At 38.8% G+C, this 23,489-nt stretch overlaps 1 protein-coding gene across 2 annotated transcripts in view; it reads left to right on the top strand.

The window, feature by feature from the left end:
* Positions 1 to 23,489, top strand: part of brinp2 (bone morphogenetic protein/retinoic acid inducible neural-specific 2) — a 270,389-nt gene that overhangs the window by 135,498 nt on the left and 111,402 nt on the right. For both annotated transcript variants that reach the window (XM_040039544.1, XM_040039543.1), the window contains 2 exons: positions 10,678 to 10,868; positions 13,117 to 13,298. In XM_040039544.1, coding sequence (XP_039895478.1) covers positions 10,678 to 10,868; positions 13,117 to 13,298 — 373 coding nt within the window. The remainder of the gene's footprint in view (positions 1 to 10,677; positions 10,869 to 13,116; positions 13,299 to 23,489) is intronic.

Genomic DNA, 23,489 nt, shown 5'->3' with positions numbered 1-23,489 from the left:
GTACTTCTGAATGTACACCTGTATTTAATATGCAGGAGCAAAAATAGAAGCATTGTGATTTAAAATTAACTAAACAAAACATCTGCCATCTGTTAAGCTCAGTACTAAGGACTCTTCAACAGCTGCTGGAGAATCTCTCTCTGTTGTAATGTCACGTCTCTGGTGGAATGGGAGTATGTGGGAGGTGTATAGCTGGATGGGATTGCCCAAAATTGGATGTGGATTAGTGAGCACAATATGATGTAGTGGAGCAGTGATTGTCAAACATCCCTTTATAGATAACTCCATATATCATGTGTCTCCTCTGACATTTCCCAGCTGTCAAAGGGCGACAGGCAGTTATACTATGGCCAAGTCTCCAGTGTACTGCAGCTCATTTGACATATATATTACATGAAATAATACAGTTCAGCCTGGGCAACATACAAGGTCCTAAAACTGCTTATTAATCCAACGATCACTTCCTAGACCTGACTTACTCGATTTACCACCTAATCCTAACTGAGCAAAAATATATTTAACCACGAGTGAAAAGAAAACGTAAATTAAGAGCAAAACTGAAGCTGCCAAATAGGACAGAAAGAGCAGTCTGTGTTTGGCAGTATCGTCGTCTACAGTTCTTCTCGATTGCTTTGTTTTGCATTTTTCATTTAACATTTTTGCCGTTCTCAGCTCCAAAACCTTTAATTCACATTTCAAAACAAAACCTTTCTTTGACACTTTGTAAACGGAAGTGCTCAAAGTGTTTATAGACATGAGAGTACATGTTTCTCACCTTCTAATTTCCATAGCTGTCTCACCCTGCATGTTTTTTCAATGGCCTTCCTGTTATTTTTCTGAGGATGGGGGACTGATATTGTGTATCAAAGTGAATACTTTTCAGATGCTGATTTCAGGAGCACATGGTTTTACATCCTCCCTCGTAAAGAAAAAGCTTGTTCATTTGCATGTGCTCAATGGGAAAAAAATGTTTTCCTCCAATGTTCCCAAAATGCAGTAAACTAAAGGTATAGTGACCAAAATACAAAAACAGAAAAAGTACACAGAGTCCAAGGTGGGAGAGGAGTGGAGTGGGGGGTGGGCCTAAGTAGATTTACATAAACTTGAACCTGCTTATGCACAGTTCTATAGTCCAGTACCAAAGCCCATACTGTGTGCTGGACATCATGATGCTCACCAACAGAATGTGACGACGGGATAACTAGCACGTGTGCCACATCTATGCTTTTCATTCTTCTGCATCTTTTTTTATTCCGTTATCTTCCCTGCAGTGCTGCAGATCCTTAGTGCTCATCCATGGGCAGGCTGTTTCCTCGGTAATATATTTATCCGGGCAGTCTCCTCCATGATAACAAATCACAGTAACTCCCTTTTGTTCAAGCTCTTATAAAACTTTGTTTTATAATCCTCATTTGAGAGATTTTCACCTTTCAGTTTGGCAGATTTGAAAATCTGACTGCTCTGCATGCTATGGCTTACACGGTCACAATGCTGACATATTATGGAAAGATGGAAATACTATCTAGTTTGCACTAGATACTGTGATACTGCACTGAGTCATTTGCATTTGTTTGTTGCAAATGTTTTGGGGAAATGAGAAGGGCCAGCTCAAATATGCCCAAGTCACAAAGTGCCTTTAAGGTTTTCACGTGTTGTTTTGAAAACTTCAAGTGTCATTCGAGAATTGAGCCAAAGCAACCGAGAAAGCCGTGAGCCAACATCAGCCGACAGATGTTTTTAGCTGAGCTGACCTACAAGCGCGCTCGTTTGGCTGGTGCCCTTGACACAGGAAAAAATGCATTCACAAAGATCTAACACAAAAACAAATTGGACGCTACTTAAAATAAATGCTGACATGCCCATTGGGTACATAAAACACTTTTTATTTTATAATTATTTTGCACAACACAAATAATTTATGTGTAACGTGTTTAAGTAGCCTGTCTTCTCTGGGTAATTGGAAGGGGGTGGCACACTAGTGCTGCACATTAATCAACAGCCAGTGTTACTGTGGTTTCTGAAGCGAATAAGAATGTGTTCATATACCTGTACTGTAAACCAGCGTGGTGACCTGCTTGTGTTTACTTCTGTATGTTTTGGAAATGCGAATGCTGAGGAATCTGATGGCTGTTCTACATAAATCATATCTAAGCTGTTAAACGTTATACAAACAAAGCGTGATCTCATTTTAAATGTAAACAACATGATAAATAACATATATTCTGAGCCCTCGGCGCCGCACCGCGGAAAAGCGTTTGGTAACTATATTAATGGTTCACCAAGATACCCTGAAAGGTGTCCTTCGCTCTGTAAAATATCAGAGAGCAAATAGCATTTTGGTGTGGCTTTCTGATATTCTGCCAGGAGGATCATCCAGAAGAATTTTCTGCATAGGCTGAGATTTTTCCTCCTTTTTTTGTCCAGTAAAAACAACACAATTCCCTGTGTTTCAGTGGAACTGAGTGCTGGAGCTGCAGGTGCAATCAGCGCTGTGCTAAAACCTTTTAATTAACACCATCTATCATCATTAGCTGAACGGTCAGCCAGCAGTCTTGCCGTTAACTCTTAGAGAGTGAAGCGAGGAGAAAAGTAAATGATGCACTGCGCTTCTTTGCTTTTCGGCCCCGTCGCCATCAGCTCTCCTTCGTTGTGCTCAGTCACTGTTGAGCATCTCTAAAAACACATCAGTCTACATCAGCCTCAGTTAATCAGGATGGCTGCCGTCTTGTTCCTCGCTGGACTAAATAGTAAGCTAAAACTAATGCTTGCTGATGCATGTGATGGCCGCAGACTAATTGTCATACTTTGCCTTATTCAACTGAGACTGGCCTCTGGTTTGGGATATTTGTCATGTGACCGCTGGAGGAATTAGAATGGCTATATTTGTTTGAAGTGCTGCTGAAATAACTTTGACCCCCCTCTTTTTTTTTTTTACTTCATATTGTACACCTTAAAAATGCAAATTCAATTTTTTCTCCATTTTTTTGTATTTTTGTGCTCCAGGTGATGTTTTTTTTTTTCTTACAGGTGCAGCAATCTACAACACAGAGTGCATTTCTACATGTTCTATACTTTTATTATATATTTTTATTTTTTCCTCCTGCCTGTAATCTTAGACATTGTCATACTATACTGTACCATATTAAATAATGTCATAACTGACATAATATTTATATAGATGATTAAATAAGTAGTATAAATAAGCAGATAAAACAAACACATGAACAAGAGCCATAGAGAATTCATAGAGCACATCTTGGAGCCTATAGCAAAATCACTCTATTGTAGTTCTATAGGACTGCCTGAACACTACGCTGAATTTAATGGGACAGAAAACAAAAACCAAACAAAAAAAACTTTGTGTTCTTAATGTTTTGGCTTTTCCCCCCCCATTAAATTCGATGTAGTATTCAGATGGTCCTATAGAACTACAATGGGGTGATTTTACTGTTTTTTCGAGCTTTATGGAACAGAAATCCAAATCAGAATTCTTCTTTTGCTTTGTTGAATTTTAAAACTATACTGGGGTGGTGGCAGCTCAGGAAGTGGAGCAGGTCATCTACTAATTGGAAGGTTGGTGGTTTGATCCCTGGCTGTTCCAGTCTGCATATTTAGACAAGATACTTACTCCAAGTTGCATCTACAGGAGTGTCTTTGAATGTTAAATAGAAAGCACTTAAGGATAGAGAATGTGTTGTTGTGAATTGTTGAGTGAGGCGTGTTGTATAATGCTCAGGCACAGTTGAAAAGTGATATATAAGAACCAGTCCATTTGCAGTAAATGACTAAAGGTGACAAAAAGGCAATTTGTCTTGCGTCTCAATACACTTCAGTTGTCCTGCTAATTTACTTTGTTGTTCAGTGCAGTATTGCGGGCTCCATGCATTGTATGTTTTTCATACTCGTGTGAGCACATAAGAGGCAGGTATGCTACAAAAAGCACTGCTTACCAAGGACTGAAAAGCGTTGGAGCTCTGAAATCCATCCCAGTATTTAGTCATATGGCAGGAGTGGGAAGAAGGTTTTCAGAGGAGAGTAATGTCAGTGTCTGACAGGAGTGAGTCATTAAAACACCACAAGATGAAAGAAGAGCGCGCTTGTCTGATAAATTGCATATAAAATAGCATCAGTTCTTCGATATGCAAATGTTTCTTCATTTCAGTGTCATTTATTCATTTGATTTAAGAGCAGTTCAGTTAATTTACTTTTAGACTCGCTGTTTTTCTACATTACATTCGATAAACATAATAAGAGGGACTGGATGGATTTACCAGGTGTATCTGAAATATGCAGCAATTTTGTATGTCGTGATGTGCTGTGCGCACACATCAACTATAACGTGATTGTCAAAAGACAGAATGATAGTCTTTCTACTGAAAGCTGGACTTTCCTCTTGACTTAGTGTCCCTGCATTTTCTGTTTTATGTTGATCGTTGTGCAGAAAGGCTTGCTGCTGGAAATGAGCAGGAGAAAATAAGATTTATTGTATTCTTTCAGGTATCAGTAAGAATATGATATATCCTCCGAGGATTTCATCTTATCAGACCCTTTAAATATGACACGGGGTTTATAATCCTGTACTACACAGCTTTACACACGGGAGAGTTATCAAAGTCACTCATTTTATTGTCTGTCACACAGATTGCCAGAGTTACAGCAGAATAAAGCTGTTAACCAGGGACATGGCTCTTCTTGTTGTTTGTTTTTTGTACATTTTAATTGTATCATCATCTGACAATGTTCCTTTGAGCTTCTTGTGATGTCAGAAATGTTTGGCTTCCTTCTGTCCTCAGGTTTTCTAATAAAAGCTCAGGGCGGTTGAGGTCAGGCAGTCGTGGAGGAAAATCTGTGATTGGCAGCATGCACGGTCTTCATTGATTCTCAAATAGTCTTTAAAGCTTTGAGATGTTTTAGGGTTTGTTTTTCTTTGTTTAGTTTTTTCTGCTGGAGTTTGGATCATAGACCATGAGAGGAATCAGAGCCTTCTCACAACACTGTTACTCTTTGAATTCCACTGTAACGTGCTGGCACGTCTTTGCCCACCTTTGGACGAAGATCTCTGCTGCGCAGCCTCCTTTGGGCAGGATGTTTGTTTACTTGGATTTTAATTTATCCAGTTTTCTAAAAGCCTTTTAGAGTGACATTGCCCCATTTAGTGTCAGGAGACTCCCCTTTTTTGACAAAGTCCATGACCATCAGCAGTAGGATAAATTTGCCTCAGTTTAACTTGCTCAACTATAAAGTATACACAGTCAAACTCAAGTAAGTTTGCATCAGGGATACTAATGCAAGACACATCTAATAATAAGGAAATCTAACAAAAAGAAGAAAAAATTCTTGTCTGCTCGATAGGATCAGTATCAATAATGGCATTTAGTCAGCTCCTGATAGATAACTAATTGAGTAGACTGACACAAGTAGGACAGTTGGGCTTATCATCTGCCCTGTTGCCTTGTTACATAAATCCTACTGTTATTTCATCACCAACTACCGTAGATTTTTTTGTCTGATCATTTCCTGTGAACAGCTGGTGCATCTTTGTCCCAAGCACTGTTTCTCTTCTCCAGAAGAATGGTTTAGAGAGGCTGCTCTTCCTCTGAGACCCCTGCATAGCTTTCCTTCCTGATTGGAATCTTTTGTTCTTTAATTAGCAAATCTTATATTTGTGCTTTTCCACTCATTTAACAACATTTTGATGGTGTGTCCACTTTGGATCAGTTGAACCCAACTGATCCAAAGTGCTTGCTTAATCCCAAGACACGACTTCACTCTGATAACATTTTTGGCTGAATGCATTATTTTCAGTTGGTGAATGTTTTTGGTGACATGTTTATTTACTAGAATGTTGTTACAATACATGACAACTTGTGTTTTTAAATGTTTAAAAATCCCCAGAACGTCTGAGAACATCACATGCTAATCAGTGTTGCTTATGCAGATTACAGGATATCAGTTAATGCAGACACATTTGCAGTATAAGAAAAACTAACTAGAACAAAAGTCAGTTTAAATGCTTAGCAAAGCCCCGTTAGGTACAGTATGCAAAAAGATGATTTTTAAACCTTAAGTTTGAAGAACCCTAATTTAATGTAGGGGTGGGGTTTGATGATTCTAGCTTGGATAACGTGATATCGATTCATTAAAATCCTGAATCGATTTTTAAATATAATTTATTTTGCCCGCAGGTCAAACCTCACAAAATTTCAACGACCACCAAACAGCTAAAACAGTAAAGGAGAGCAGGAACACGGATTCTGCACAAAGATGTAAACACAAAGCGCGGACCCGCCGACGCATCAGAATCAGTGAGACGTCGCCTTTCTCACCCGACAGCTCACTGATTCTGATCCGTCGGCGGCTCCGCGCTTTGTGTTTACGTCCTTTTTGCGCTGATTCAAAAGCTGCAGGTTTAATCTCTCTCCAAACAATATTGACTGAACCAGCAGCAAAAGAAGATCCAAACTATGCTTCACATTTTGCTTCACGTAAACGTCATCATGAATTCCCTCTGACTTTTCCTGTTTTGCTTCCACCAGGATAAAATCACACTTCATGCACAGCTCTCTCTCTCTCTCTGTACTTCAACAACAGTTTCCCGTCTAAAAATCAGTTTTCTGCATTATTCGCTTGCTTGTTACGCACAAGTCTACCGTTGTTTACAGCGCTGTGGGCCGCTGTGTTTTCCTTTTACTTACTTCCAAAAAGAAAGCCTCATTTCTGCTGTTCAATAGGCTTCTGAACAAATTTAAACTTTTTAAAATTATGCAAAATTGCAAAACGCTCAGCTGTGTCTCTAAAACCTCTGTAACTTTGCTCTGCTTCACTTCAGCAGCATCAGGTAATGTTCATATGTTGATTAATGGTTTTCTTTCGTTTTTGATCTACTGCAGAATATTTTTAAGATCATCTGCTATAAAATCCCAGGCCAGGAAAATCTCCTTAATGTTTTTCTGTGTTTTATCCTCAGTTACTTTGACACAAAGGCATCTGCTGTGATGCTCACACCTTGGATAAAGTCTCACAAGTGTCAGCTGTCTTTTTATAGACAAAAAATATGGAAATGTACTGATGCGTGATCAGAATTATAATATTTTTGACTGTCTGAGTCAAAATTTCCCCGATTCGAATAGAATCGAATCAAATCGAATGAAATCATGGATCGAATCGATTCGGGACCTTGTGAATCGGAATTGAATCGATTCTAGAGATCAGTGACGATACCCAGCCCTAATTTAATGAATCTGAGCGCTTTTTGATTGTATAATTTGAATCTTTAAGTTAAAGAGTGCAGAGAAGAAAACACACAAGAGTGAGAAAACAAAGCTTTATCTTGCGCTTCTTGATCTTTTTTTTTTAACACTTTTTTTTTTGCAGCATTAAACCTTCCAACTTGCTTTCCCTGAGTTGCCCTCCTTTCATGGGAGAACATTGTGAGTTAATGATAGCGTGAACAAATTGTGCTGTGACTGTGGCCAGACTACAGACATTAATTGGTGCATTATGTGAGAATGAACCTCCTAATGAAGCACTAGTTTGACCGTACGCTCCTGAGGCCATTCCTTCTGAGGAAGGCTTTGTCATGCCATGTGCTAAATGGCTACAAATCCCAGCTCTCCTTTGAAGACTAATATGCAATGCAGGAACTAAAAACTAATTACAGTGCATTGCTGTCTTTACTGTAGTACTATCTGAATGACCTATGCATATTTACTTTGTATTATTACAGGAAGCAGCGTATTGTAGTTTAGTCACAACGCTGTCAACAGCATAATTACAATTTTGTGTTGGTAATAGTAAACTTTTGACCATAAAAATGCAATGTGAGAGCAGCTAGTGCAAGTGAGGCAATGATATTGCATATGTGTCTCCCTCTGTGAATGCTCCACTGTGAGGATGTGCGAGAGGGAAAGAGTGCACTCATGGGAAAGCGGTGTATCACTGCTGGCATTTTGTTTGGTGCATAATGTGCTAAGATTCAACTTCCCTTGTTTTGCCAGCAAATTTATGCAGATGAGGTGGATCTGAACTTTTCTTCTGAGATTTGCATAATCTTCCTCACATACCTCAGGGTTCCACTGTTGAAGTAGTAAAGTGATGAAATGACCATCAGTCACTTAAAATCCTTTTCCAGACTCATCCCTCTCTCTGACCACTTTTAAGGTCATTGTCACTGCCACTGGCATTTGTCTGGACAGCTAAAGAACTGGATTCACCAGAGGTTTAGTTATTTAAACTTTGCTAAGGCTGCAAACTTATATGTGACATCCTGGATTTGTTTATAAGGAGAAAGTTCTTTCAAATCAAGTATATGCACTGCCAACTTTTCATGTCATTTTAGGCCATGATTGGGATTACTGTACTTTAGACATGATGCAAGGTTTCAAGTTCTCAACAGGATGTGATGAAAGAGCTATTGCTGCATGAGTTTTGGAAAAAAAAAACTCCCAATACTCCCACTAGTGGTTAACGTTCATTTAAGCTTAACTTTATTTATTTGTTTGATTGAAACGAAGACAGCTGGGCACTTGGGCATGTCACACCAGGCTCTAATCACAACACTGACAATTTCTTCATGCAAGGCTGCACAGTCAACAAGCAGAAATGTTATATATTCATATTCTTAACTTTAATATTGACAGGTGTTTCTAGCCACCCACCAAGTGTGAGTCCAGAAACTATTTTCTCTGCACCAGCTCCCAGGCAAATGTTATGCTTATCATAACAGCTGCCAGACTGAATCAAATCTGTACAGTTAGAGACCATGAAATCAAAACAATAAGCTGCTACGTTAAAGTAACTGAAAGGTTTATTCATAGTTGTTTATGCGCTTAATATACTTATAATGGGTTTAATACACCAATATATGTAAACCATGCAGATTACATGTTAGTGTTTTTTCTGCCATCATTTTAAAGTCATAACAATAAGAGATTAAAAGGTCTGAGGCTCTTATGAGGCATTTGACACTGACTGAATACAGAAGGGTGATGTCTCTTGAATTTATCAGTGATATTCAACAGCAATCTGAAAATAGTGTTGCTGGTTACAGAAAGCCCAGCGTGGTCGAACCTAATTTGCTTAATTAAGGACATGTCCCAAATGTAAAGTTCTAGCACCATTTAATAATTACCACATTCATCTTTCAGATTTCACTGAATTAAATGTGAACAAACACGACCGCAACTGAGAATACTGATAGCGTCTCCTGACATCCATGTTGCATTTAATGTGAGTCACTAGGTTGTATTTGGTGGAAAACACGGACTTTCTTTACAGTCCCAAACCTTGGAATGCCCGGGGTGTGTGATCTTCTTACCCCAGGCTGTCTGTCTGCAGAAGTGTGAAGAAAAAAAATACAAATATTTTGTTACTCTACTTTGGTAGAAATTTCAGGCATCTGTACTTCACTTCAGTATTTATTTTCTGACAACTTTTTATTGCTACTCTTCACATTTTTTGCACAAATTTCCAATATTTGTAATTTCTATTCCTTACATTTTCAAAACAGGCTTGTTTCTTTAAGCCAAACACATTTGACACCCCGGCTTTATTTTACATCACTGTAAATCTTAAAAAATCAACCAGATTTGGATTTAAATGGAGGGAACAAGAACACGTAAAAGACACTCCTATATCTTCCATCACCAGTGCTTTTTATTTAGTGCAGGATAAGCAGGTCAGCTCACCACACTGTTGTGAATTTACAGTAAAGCACTGTGTTGGACTGGCCAACGGTGGCTGTGGTGCTCATGGTCATTTGAGTTATATCAACTGATGAATTTGAATTTCAGCTGATGGTTCTAAAATTCATTAAACCTTTATACCAACTCTATATTGTCTGGTGTAAAAACAGTATAAACAGTGAACTGTCAGTGGACTGAATAGAAATCTGCTAAGATAGCTGTGAAACATCTGCTTACAGCTTGTTGTAAACCTCAGAGCCACAGCAGCACATGTGAGCTGACGCCAGCCTGGACACAAAGAAAAACGACTCGAGTTTACGATAGAACTTTATCTTGAACTTTAATTCTTTTCCAAACGCCGACCCACTGCAGCTGATTTTGCGGTTCCCCACCATCCCACTTTAACTCCTGACTATCCCGTGAATATTTGCTTTTTTGCATGACTCTTACATCTGTACTCACGTTGGGGCTTTTGAATATTTCTCAGTGTAGCTCATCATATATAAATATATCTTTATTTTGTCACAGATTTGCACATTATCTATCACAATTCCTAAACTTTTGACCATTCAGAGTACTTTACTTTATTCCTACATTCACACATCCATACACCAGACTGTTTCTTATACATACAGTGTTAACATGCCACAACAAGTGTCACTTTGTCTGTGATCTTTATGACGTTGGCCAATAGGATCACATTATAGATAAGAATAGATCAGACGTTTCTTTTTTTGTGACCTGCGGAGATCTTTTTTTTAACATATAATGGTCAAGACAATCTCACAATGAAAGACAGCAAGTCATGATTTTCCAGGGACCATTGTGCAATAAGTAGACTCTCTCTCTGTAGTCACTTCAGAAATGTATGACTGTAACCTTAAATGTTCCTGTCATTATATTTAGCAGTATATTCTAGTCAGTTGCCTGTAATTCCACATCATGCTAAAGTGCTCGAGCATGTAATCACTTTTTCATGTATTTATAATTTCAGGGAGTTCAGCCACTGGAAGGTGAACAGCCTGGCTACGGAGAAGAGAGATTTCCTCAAATCTCCATTGCCCTTAGCACCAGAGTTCCTACGCAACCTGCGGTTACTGGGCCGACGACCAACCCTGCAGCAAATCAATGAAAACCTCATCAAGAAGTACGGGACCCACTTCTTGGTTACTGCCACCCTGGGAGGTAAGGGAGGACTGCAGGTGACACACTCTCCTTTATTCTCGGGTTAGGAAGTGTCGGGACACGCCAGAAATAGAGAAACCGTTCGTTTTAGGTCTCGGAGGATGTTGCCTGTGTTAGTGTAGCTCCAGGAGTCTAGCTGTCCTTTTATACCAAGAAAGAGTCTCACGTATTAAGTAGAAATAGCAACAATGCTTACATCTTGCACTTGCAGCACTCAACAAATGGTTGTCTCCCTCAGAGGTAATTTTCCACTCATCGTTCCCTCTGATGAACATTAGAGCCTCGCAGAGCAGAAGAGGGATTAAAATGACCTGTTTCATACCCCCGTGTTTCTTCATTGGATTTCTTTTTTGCCTCAATCCCCAAGGAGAGAAGTAACTCACAAAACAGATCGGCAGCAGCATCGATCGTGTGAGGGTCACAAAAACAAGAGTGAGACCTGTGTAGTGTTCAAGATGACAACCTAATGATATTGATAAACACCTAATCTCAGTCATCAACTAGTATAGTGCAGATATACAAGTACATTTGCAAGGAGTGATAGTGAGTCTAGGCATATGTAAGGACCCGGTCAGGATTTACAATCCTAGGTTGCTCAGATCATTCAGCCACATAAAATATGCTATGAATATATGAAATTGGAGATTTTACGATGATATAATTAGTCTAAAACTTAACGTCTAGTGCATCATATTTGAAAAACCAACATAAATTGCACAATACATTTTTCAGCAATAAATTGAAAAAAACAAACACAAAAAAACTTCAAATTTGCAAATTAATAATTAATTTCATTACTTTTGAAAAAAATTGTCAGAAGGTTCAGTTTCAATTATTTCACGGTTCAGGCTTGAAATATTTAATACCAAAATTACCCAAACACAGTTCACATAGCAGACAAATCCGGTTCTCTCACAGGAACAGTCTCCTAACAGCCGCTCTGATATCCACGTCTGCAGACGCCTAACTTTAATGCCACTTATCACTGAATGTATGCACTGGAGCAGTTTCAGAGATGGAGCCGGGGTGAATGCAGTGTCACACTGATAGTGTCTATGTGTAATTAACAGCCTCGACTAAATGGGCAGATCCATTCTGCATACTGATTACTGTAGCAGAGTGAAAACGCATGAAATATCTGGTTTTTGTTCTCTTTTCTTCTGCTGTGGTTACATCTAAGTGTATTTTGTTAAACAGTTGAGTGAAAGTGAAAGAGTGAAAAACTGATTCATTCCCCCCCCCCAAAAAAAGCCACTCAGCCTCAGAAAGGTACCTTTTACATTAATAAAATGAATTGCCTTACACTTTGTGAACAAAAGTACTTTTTGGCTGTAGTTGTGACCTTGCACTTTGCAATAGAAACTCAAATGAAAAGGTGGCGGTAAATATAAACACCCTGCGCTTCCCAAATAACTGAACACCCATGAATTTCACATCAGAGTTAGTCTCTCTGTGTTTCTCTGAATGGCTTTAAAGCCTCTTGGCGCTCATCCATAAATAATGGTGTGTTTTGTTGAAGACCAAGAAAGTGTGGCTTTTCTAAGCAAATCTTATGCTTAGCAAGACACTTTTGGAGTGGCGGCTTTGCTAAAGATCACACTTAAGCTCCCATTCAGATTCAATTTAGGGAGGTTGGGAATAAAGTGTTCCCTGTAGTGTCCGGTAATTGAACTTATCACTCTGAAAGTTTTAGAGAAATTACAGTAAGAGCTGTCTGCAATTTATTTGGACATTACACGGGCAAATAAAAAGGTGTTTGGTGCATTTACAGTAAGAGAATCCTGCCTCATGTGATTTGTTAAAAAGTTTCCCACATCAGTAGCTGCTGGCATTGCTGAGAAATACTTGCTCACGCTTTATATTGCTTACATGTTTTCGCTTGCACAAGATAAATGCCACGTTCGCCTTTCATAATTTCAAACTATTGGTGTCTGGGGAAGGAATACAACCTCCTCTCTTGCCTGTGTCCAATTTTAGTGGCAATGGTTCTGTTGCTGCCAATCCAAATGACACAGTACCTGCACCTCAGCAGACAAACCACAAAACCGCAGCGAGACGCTGAAGGCCTTTCCAAAGAAATGTCAAACTCAAAGATTGTCACTCCAGTTTTTCCAAATATAACGTACGCGCTCTTCTTCATTTGGCTTTTTATCCACGTTAAACAGGATTCAGAAAGAAACAAATGATTTTCTCAATGAAAACTGTTCATCACAGAGTGCTCTGTAAAATAATTATCATCGATCCACAGGAGAAGAGTCTCTGACCATTTTCCTGGACAAGCAGAAGCTGAATAAGAAGTCCGAAGGCAACAGCAACAGCTCAGTAGTGTCTTTGGAGCTGCTCCATCAGCTGGCCGCTTCCTACTTCACAGATCGAGAGAGCACCCTGAGGCGACTGCACCACCTCCAGATTGCCACCTCTGCTATTAAGGTACTGTTCACATTCACACAGCAAATGCACCTGTAGCACATGCTCAGATGTATAGTCTTTGATTTACTAAGAAATTAGTTTTCAGTATAAACCATGTATATGCAAATGTGTGTTTCTGAGTGTTTGCAATTCTCTAGATTCAAAAAGAGTTACGGAAAAAAAAGACACACAAATTAACACTCCTATAAAACTGTCCCTTCAAAATGCATTGCTCCATGCTCCACCTAAAATAAATGGCTCTAACAAGCAATCTTTTTTTAAAGCATATTTTCAAGGTGCGTCGTTGCTCAAAAGCTGGCAAGAGATGAAAGCAAGTGCACAACATTTTTCAAATGTAGCAAGCTGGTTTAAAAGGACAGTGCATGTGCTATAACCCACAGAGGCACCAGAGCATGGCAAATGTCAAGTTTCTCCAAAGTCCTGATGTGAAAAGCAGCACAGTCTCAGTGTGGGTGCATGCATCTGGATCACACAAGGGTTAAAAACACAATTATCATCATTTCTTTTCAAATAAAGCTGTTTGATTTTTAGCAACGAAGTGGCTGCGACTGTCAAACTTGAAGCGATTTTAACACACTCTTACAGCCAAGTTCATTTTATTTACCTGCACACTCAACACTTGATGTGATGAGTCGTCACTTAGCCAAAATCCACCTCTGGGCTTGTGCAAGCTCTTTAATTGCGACGAGGCTCAGTTTTGTTGAAAACACTCAAAAACACAGTCAAATAAATCCTATTATCTCCTCTCTGCCTGGTTTTACCTTCCCAAATCCCCTCCCTTCCAGACTGGAAGCAAAGCTTAACCGAGCAATGCATTTTTCACATCAGAACAAATCTGTTGGCTTTCACTTGATGACAGCAGGTGTGTGGGTGGGTGGACCATGCCTTCATGCTTTAACTTAAATATGAAATCTGATTGAAATGAGTAATTGCAAAGTGTCAGCCTTGTGCGTACCTTGTGTGAGGTGGCTCCTTTCCAAGCGCAGTCGCCGAAAACATGGCATGCAGAGGTGAGATTGGCTCTCAGACCTTTTTTGGCTGCCAACAGTCTCTTTAAAACAGACCCTGAAGTACTTGATTGCTCTCCCAAAAAGCCTTGAATGGTTGTGCACAAGAACCGGGCAACACAAAGGACTCCTGGACTTATTGCAAATAGCTTTTACTGGGAGAGAGAAAAGTTTGATTAGTATGAGGGCATGAAATGGAATTTTAATGAATGAGAAAAGTTTGTTTAGCTAAAGGCAATCTCAATGAAAGCAGCATCAAAACAAACTTCCCTACAATGCAGGCTTGGTCAAAAAAGAAAAAAAAAGATAACCTCTGCGTGCCTACAGCTTTTATGCTTATTGACACGGTTTATCCCAGCAAACCGTCGCTTTAGAACGTGAGCAAAATCAAAACAAAGGAATTTTCTTGCTTACTTAAGTATGCAAAGTATGAGCGCTGCATCTCACCACTGCAGAAAAGGCTGCTAAGCTTGAATTAATTATGAACTGAAATCTTTGCTCAGCGTGATCCGTTTGTGCTGGGGGAGGCTAATGAGTGACTGGCGCACTGAAACAATCCGTCAGCTTCTGCAAAGAAGTCCACAATGGCAGATAAATAAATTAGTAGCGACCATTTAGATCTGTTTTCCACATCAGTGAGTCTGCCTTCAGTCCATCCAGTGATATTCTGTGAAGAACGCGTCCAGAACCCAACTGCTTCTCATGCATATTGAACTGCATTCCTACAGTCACGTATCAGTCATGTATACAGCCAGCTTAGTGTATTTGGTCTGATTCAACAAAATCATTAATGCAATATTTGGAGTTTCAGAAGAATCGATATGTAGTCAAATATTTGCCGAGCGGTATTATTAAAGTAAAAACAAAGTTTGAGCTCTATCTCTGAAATCAGGTCCTTAGTTACCATGTCGTCTCTTGATGCTTGCTCAATCATCCAGGTAAGTAAATCTCCAGAAGTTGATTCTGTTCATCTGGACGTAGCGTAGCTTAATTAAATTAATTAAATTTAAGAACTGACCTCCCACTGGGCTGGTTTCAGTCATTATGCAAATGTACTGTTTATAAGATTGGGGAAACCTGCAGTCAGCTGAGACTGAAGAAGTCACTTGGATGAGTGACGAAACGTTTCTCCCACAAAACGCTGCGTCCAGATGAACGGAATCAACTTTTGGAGATGTTGCCTCTTGGCTCTGCTTTTGTAAAGGAGAGTGTGAATGCTCTAATCCAAGTGTTAACGACCAAGTGGACATCAGCTAAAAATATAGTGGTTTAATTTGAGTGATGTGAGTAGGTCATAGCGGTGGCATCTCTGTGGCTGGAAAATAAGTCAACATGGGAGTGCCAAAACTGCAGTTTTTCTAATGGCAACTTGAAGCTGACTTTAGAGATGACTCCCATCAGCATCAACTCTTTGGATGGGCTTCAGGGGTCCAGGCCCACCCAGTAAAGTCTCACTAAAGTAAGTTACACTAATTCACGCAATTTGCCCATATCGATTCAATTAAATATATATTTATTGAATTCATTATTATTTGATCAACAGTAGTTCTGCAGCAGTCGTAATGACGAGCATGACAGAGGATGACACTGAGTGGATGGGCCTGTGCAGGTCAAACTCTGGGAAGTACCTGTCATATCTCTTTGAAACTAAAAAGAGGTTGTTTGAAAGTACGACCCTACTTGTAATTGCAAAACACAAAAACTGCCTCAGCCGCCTGAAATTTTGGAATATTTTGAAATAAATAGCAAAGTGACTTGAGATGAATGTCCCCTTGTCAAAGCTGGTTGCCCGTTCAGCTCATATGGTCTGTTGTCAATCATGACTCCCATGAAGAATTGTTGAAGTCTTGTAAAAAAAAAAAAAAAAAAGCTAAATTATTAGCTAAATCGTCCCTTCATAGCAATTATACAGAGTTGAACTTATTTCTTAACTTTTTGTCAAGGTTCAAAGTTAATATTGTGACTGTTATTATTGAAAGATGTACTAAAACAGGCAATTATGTGATAAATAACATGGTTTCCTAATATGGTCACTTCTGGCTCAAGTAGAACTAGAGATGGCACGATACCACTTTTTTATGTCCGATACCGATATCATAAATTTGGATATCTGCCGATACCAATATGAATCCGATATAGTGTGTTTTTTAATCAATAAAACTGTTTTTTTAATATATTGCTGCATTTTGTATAAGTTTATACTCAAGTTTAAATAAACAACAACACTAAAGCTATTCTGTTATACCTGTATGTAAAAAATACACTGCACCCAAAAATATTTCATAGTTCAGCAAAACTGATCAATCTAATAAACTTAAACCTACACCATCCTCCCTATTCTGGTATTTTAAAGAGTACTTAGCAGAAATATTAAGCAACCTAACCAATAGGGTTGCAAACTCCCAGCAAAAAAAAAATAGGGAACCCCCCCCACCCTCCACCTCATGATGCTTAATTGACGTAGCTTTAATTTGATGCAGTGTGAAAAAAATGCACAGAAATCAATTATTTTTCAAGAAATAATAAAATAGATTCAACATCTTCCTTCAACAGAACTGCAGACTGCACAGATGGTATCTTCCCAAAGGAAAAAGTACTATAGCTTACTAGGGTATATTAGACTTAACAGTTACTATATACAGTAATGAACTTCTATACATTTTACATCAGATTAAAACTTTGGGTGTAAGATTCAGATAATTATTTATTAAAAGCTCGACATTTTAAATGAGAATAAGAAAGAAAAGTATGTCTTTGTGCCCCCTTTTCCCTGTTAATGCCCTATCGGCCCCCCTGGCTAAACTTTGCTAGATCCACCCCTGCACAGTTACCAGCCGTCAGCTACGTAGAAAAAGATCCTGGTGTAGAAAGTAATATTAAATAAATTCTAACAACAGCTTATCAAGCTTAAACGTGCTGCTGTTGTTCAGCCGCTGGTTTCCTCTTTCTGGCACGAAGTGGGCCAAAAACAAACAAGAGAGACGGACTCACGACAGAAAAGCCGATCAGCTGATCATTGATCAGTTTCATGGTTGAAGTAGCAGCAAGAAGAGGCAGTCGCTCCATTTATCAGTTGTTAAGCTTAACGTGGGAATGCTTTACAAACATTCAGAGATGAACTTACACACTTGCTTTACTTCTCTCTGGGATCACTTCATCGGAGATGAAATCCTGGTTTGAGGCTGCAAATACACACAGCCGCTCTATCACGTGAGCACACTGCTCCAACGTGCTAAGGTTATGAGCCGAGTTACGCCGTGTCGCAAGTTTTGTGAGGTGCTTTTTTGATCTTTAATGGATCGGATTACATTTTTTATTTCTCTCTGATATCCGATCCAGTAATTTACGTCAGTATCGGACCGATACCGATACGTAATATCAGATCGGTCCATCTCTAAGTAGAACAATGGGGCAGTCGGTAAAATGCTAATGTTGAGGGTTTCAAATGTGAAACCAGAGACCAGTATGTGATGTAATGGTGGCTATACTGTATCTGTCTGTTGGGAGTGTGTAAGCACTCAGTTTGAAACTACAGCCACTATACCCAGTTTGGTGTATGCAGTATGAGTAATATTCTGTGAGCTGAGTTAAGTTTAGTTGTACATAATTCCACAAAGGGAAAGCTTCAAAAAATGTTATTCTTAACAACTTTTGATCATAACTCATTAAACAGCTATTAGATTAGTGTTCCTGGGCGTGTGAGATAATAGACACAGAAAGTCAAGAAGTGTTAGCTTGAGTAACACCCACTGTCAGCTGCAGTGGGCACACCACTGACTCTTCAGACTCTTTCAAAAAGTACAAAGCCCCCCCCCCACGGCCAACCTCAGAGAGTTCAGCTTTTTTTGTGAGAGGGAAAGCACTGGGATGGGGTAACATTAAAATTGGAAGAGCTAGATGCAACAGCTCAACATAAGAGGAGACCAGTGTGGCCCTGAAGGTATACCAGTGAAGAAACAAACCAAGCTCAAAAGACTCCAGCTGACAGGAAAACTCGAATAAAACTACATTTGAAATGCTGCTGATCTCATGTGGAAAAAGATGGAAATGTAAATTTGACTGTCCGACAAGCCCATATAAAAACTGTATAATGTAACTGTTTTTAATTAACAGGCTAAAATGTTCAACTTGAATGCCTTTCTCTAAACGTCCACGATGTAATTACTTTCTTGAAGTTACACATAAAAATAAGCCTCATTTAGCATTAACTTTGCTGTAGTTCTGCACCTGAAAATGTCTCCATATATCCCTGGAATAACTTTATGACTTCTGAATGAAGGAATTCTTCAAATGAAGCCTGTAGGTCAACTTGGAAATGCCCAACCTGGTCCCTCTCACTCAAAGATTTTCACCCTGGGGTGAAATTGAATTGCTAATTGCTCGACAAATCTGTCATCTCATTAATCTGTTCATTTTCTGCTGTGTATTTGGAATCTGCGCAAACCAGCAGCTTCCCAGTCCCATTTCCAGTCCTCATGACCCCAGGGTCCTCCCAGCTTAACATGTTTAGGAAATCTGAATAGAGCAGTGTGCAGGTAACATTATCATAAAGCCTCAAATGCCACAACGTTCTTTCAATCCATCCATGTCATCTGCCATCCACAGTCAAAAATATGAATCCTTGCACTTCCATTTAGAATCACTAGGATCACTTCTGCAGTGGGATACCACTACATCAGAAATTTCCAGAAATATATTACCTGCTGAGCCAGAATTACTTTGGAACAGAAATGTCTGACACAGTCGTTTCTGTGTCAAGAGGCTAATGAGGCTAAATTACACCACAGTCAGCTAAGAACCACCAAGACAACCTATGAAACTGCAGTTAGCAAGCAGTCATGAGCATCTCTAAGCTCTTTTTATCGGCTAACCTACTCTCCAGGTTTCAGCCAAATAAAATAAACCCGGCTTATTGGGCAATAAAAGTGTGTTAAACCTCTTAAAGTTTAGCCGTTACAGCTGCTTCTTTCTTTTCCTTTAGACTGATACTAGCGGGAAACGCAGCAAGAAAATAGATTTTTTTTTTCTATTGCAGAGTACCAGTGTAACAAAACCCAAAATAGAGACTGAAGTGCCAAGTTGAATATATAGCAAGGATGTTGTTGCTGCGTGGATTTGTGCTCTGCATGAAACAAGAATCAAGATTATTGCATCCTAACACGACCTGACAGTAAGCTGAGTCATTGTCCAGGTATTAGCCAGTTTGTCAAAAGTTTATTGCTTGAATTATTAAACATCATTTGATGTGATTAACTCAAAAGAGATCAGAATAGTAAGGAATATAAGATAGCACATTTTGACACACTGAAAATTTTAAATTTGGATTTAATTATTGACTAGCCGTACCCCGATAGATGCACAACAACACCCCTGTAAGCAGTTCTGAAAAGACAAGCTCATGTGGAATGAGTAATAACTGATGGCAGCCTGTCATTTATTTAAGAAATATCACTGTATTAGTGTTATGTAACCGTTTACCTTCACTCAGTCAAACTCCAGGCATGGAAACATGAATTTAGCGAACAAGGGAGTGAGCCAGCTTCTGAATGATAACCCACCCTGCAGTAGGAAGACCAGGTAGCCATGGTAATGCCAGATCTAAAGCTAAAGCTTCAAACAGTTTGGAAATGATAGCCACAGTCACAGAGAAGAGTTAATCTGTTTTGCTTGTTTCATGTAAACTGTGTGGGAACACAGAAATAGCGCCTTTTCCGCTGGAGTCAGAAAACACAGAAGATTCACCGATCAAAAGCACACATAACAAGTGAGGCTGAAAGTTTGCTAAAGAAAAACAGGTTACAGTGCCTTTAGAGTCTGTTGGCTAAAACTTAGCTCACATTTTCATCAAAAGACTGAAAACTAAACAAGCTGTCAAAACAAAAACGGATATAGAGTGTTGTGCATATAGATAAAAAAAAAAATCTGCAGTAGGTGTTCATCTTCATGAAAATTCAGAATTTAACTTTGCATTCAAGTGAAAATCATCTAAAAAAGTATAAACACACATACCAACTAGTTTACCTGCTGATAAGGGACTAGAGCAGCTTTTCTTCTAGACTGACAGGCAACTTCAAACAGCCAGTGTTTTTGCACACCTGCCTGCACACACACGCATGTGCAAACACAACAAACACAGACTCCCACTTTGAGAAGAGCATCCTTTACGTATGTGCTAAATGAGGCTCTCTGAATGGCATTCGGGCCACCTGCCGAGCCATGTTCTGCCACATCCACTCATCACCCAAAAGGGAACAACACTGAGTGGGATGTACTTGACCTGTGCACATACAGGCCCTTGGGTTCTTTGTCTCTGCAGCTGAGAGTAGGCGGCAGGAGCCACATGCATTGCCTCTATCTGTAGCAGTAAAGGAGAAGAAACTCACATGTTCAGTTTAAGCTACACTTCAAATAAACAAACAAATAAATAAATAAATCCTCTGTAGCGTATGTGTGAAATCTGCTGTTTGGAAAGGTAGAGGAACTGTCTCTGTTGACGCAAGTGAAGGCATGGTATTTTTACCACACTGTCAGCAAGAGCCAAGATCGGCAGGGGAAGTGCACAGTGAAACCCCAGTCCTAAATAAAAGCTCATCACAACGCATTACGCAAGAAGGAACACGCCAACGCTTTTAAGACACTGACAGAGATCTGAAAATGATGTAAAGCACAAACACCACACCTCTACAATGACTTTAAACTCTTCTTGGAGGTGTACAAACTAGATTTGCTGATGCCATATAAAAGGAAAAATGACTTCCAAAGTAGTGAGTCCTCTAGCTCATATGTGATGGAACAAGCCGGTTTCACAATGATAAAAACATGTCCCAAATGAGGTAAAAAATGAACAAGGCACTGTTGTATATTTAGGAATTATTCTAGATACTTTTAATAACTAATAATGACTAATCAGGGCTGTTAAAACATCCAGAGATCAAGCAGTACTAACGTTCTTCTATCCAAGTGTTCTCAGGTTTTCATTGCATTCATTACTTTGAGGTAACTTCAAATAAGATGAAGATGCAGGGCACGAATGGTATCAATGCAAAACCTGCATAAATATATATTTCACTCCGAACAAATGTGCACTTAATAAGAAAGCTGAAAAGTATTTGATGTAAAATAAAACCTTTTTTTTTTTTTTATCAATAAAGAGGTTAAAGGTACACAAGAGTATAAACAGCAGTTTGTTAGATCATCAGCCATAATAAGCTGAGTGAAACAAACAGCAATGCATTACTTGATCTCACACAATCCATACAAAACACACACTACTCTGCTATGTTTGAACAATGCATGTTATTGAGTAAACACAAAAGACAAAGTGGTCTAGTTTGAATGATCCACTCACTGAAGGGCTCTTGGGAGTTTGAAACAAAAGCAGAGGCAGGGTGGCAGCTCTCAGGTGGGTTATTATTGAAGTTCCTCACAGGAGTTACAAAAAAGCCTGGTGTGTATTCACTGCAACACAGCTGAGAGCTCTGATGCATTTATCATTTCGACAGACAGAGAACACAATTTATGTAGACCTCAAGGAAATAAATCATGATAATAAAAATCGCTGTAGATAATTTTTTTTTTTTTTTTTTTTTTGGTAATTTATTTCAACATGTGAACAATATACCGGTAACATTTAAAAAGAATAAGAGAGAAAAAAATACTATACAAATTAACAATACAAACAAAACATTCTGATTAATTTACATGATGAAAGGGAGTGGGAAGAAGTATACACTTAGTATAATCCCACACCGCCTTTGCCATAAATTATCAGTGAATATTTAGTCAGCTTCCTTACTGATATAATGTGTAAATAAAAATAAGTGAACAGATTTCTGAAAAATCCTATATACTATAATCTCACTCATGAATTTTTTGTTTGTTTGTTTGTTTTTAAATAGAGACATTCACTTAATTTAAATATTTTCCTTTTCTGTCCAAATTTGAAAAAAAGATGTATGAAATTGTTACATTATAGTGATAATTGTGCAGTTGGTTTTAAGTATTAAACCGCCACTCTCCATGGGCTTGAAAAGTGGCTAAAAGCTTTAGTTTTCTTCATGAAGAATAATGATCAAACTTAATGCTTCTTACACAATCTGTAGTACATGTTTGAATTTGTTTGTTGCTACAACAAAACTTACCGAGCGGTATTGATCTCACAGTTCATTCTGCATTCAAACATGGCATGAAAAATGAAAAATCTTCAAAGTTCTTGCACTAAATAGTGTTGGTATCAATACAACATATGCACTTTAAAGTTTGGGAGATTTAAAAATACAATAATCTACTTCTGCTTTCAGCAGGTTTTCATATTTTGAACAGATACAGTTCAGTCAGTGCTGCCTTCTCTTACTAACATTAGCTTGCTGGCATGAGACGTGTTTAATGTACACCTGTAAATGGTAGCCATAAAAAATACCTTGCACTGCAATCCTTTAAAACTGATCAAGAGTTGACACATTGAGATATTAAAAAAATGTGAAACAGACGGTTTCAGTTTCACAAAATATAAAAGACTAACAAACTGTTAAACTGGGTCCACAGTGGAACAATTTGGCAGTATTTTCTTGCCTAAGAATGTGACCTCTTGACTGTGCTACAGCTGGAAATTCCAAATTATGAACTAAATTATTTAGACCTGCTCTAACTTCTCCTCTTAAGCTAAACTGGTCCATCTTTAGTCTCGTTTTTTATATTTATTATATGAATTTTTCCTCAGTGTGGTAGTTGTGGTTCTGTGAGTCATGCTGTGTTTGCTGTCTCCACTTCCTTTGTTGAGATTGAGGGTCACAAAGAACCCCACTAAGCAGCGTGTATTCCTTTATATTCCTGCTGGGTGTAGTAAAGTGTTTTATTGGGATAACACAAGTGATGGATTTTTTTTTAGTGTACATAAGAGAGAAAATTATAGTAGGTGAAGTACAAGAGAAAGACCCGTTAACAATTAGCAAGGTCCAAAAATAAAGGACGGTCCAAAAAGAAAAACCCCAGGGATCCACTTTGAAACTAGAACGAGTTAACAAAGAACTCACCCAGCAGGTGGAAGTACACAGACTGGCAGCTCGATAAAGGCGATGCTGGACTACAGTATGTATATACAGAGAATGGAACTTAACAAAGGTGAGTCAGTGTGGGACAAAAAAATCACACAGGAAGAAGAATGATGTCATCAGAAAGAAAGAGG

Source organism: Simochromis diagramma, unplaced genomic scaffold (genome assembly GCF_900408965.1).
Source record: "Simochromis diagramma unplaced genomic scaffold, fSimDia1.1 OVJJ01000337.1, whole genome shotgun sequence".
Lineage (NCBI taxonomy): Eukaryota > Metazoa > Chordata > Actinopteri > Cichliformes > Cichlidae > Simochromis > Simochromis diagramma.
This window is presented reverse-complemented; position numbering and strand designations above follow the sequence as displayed.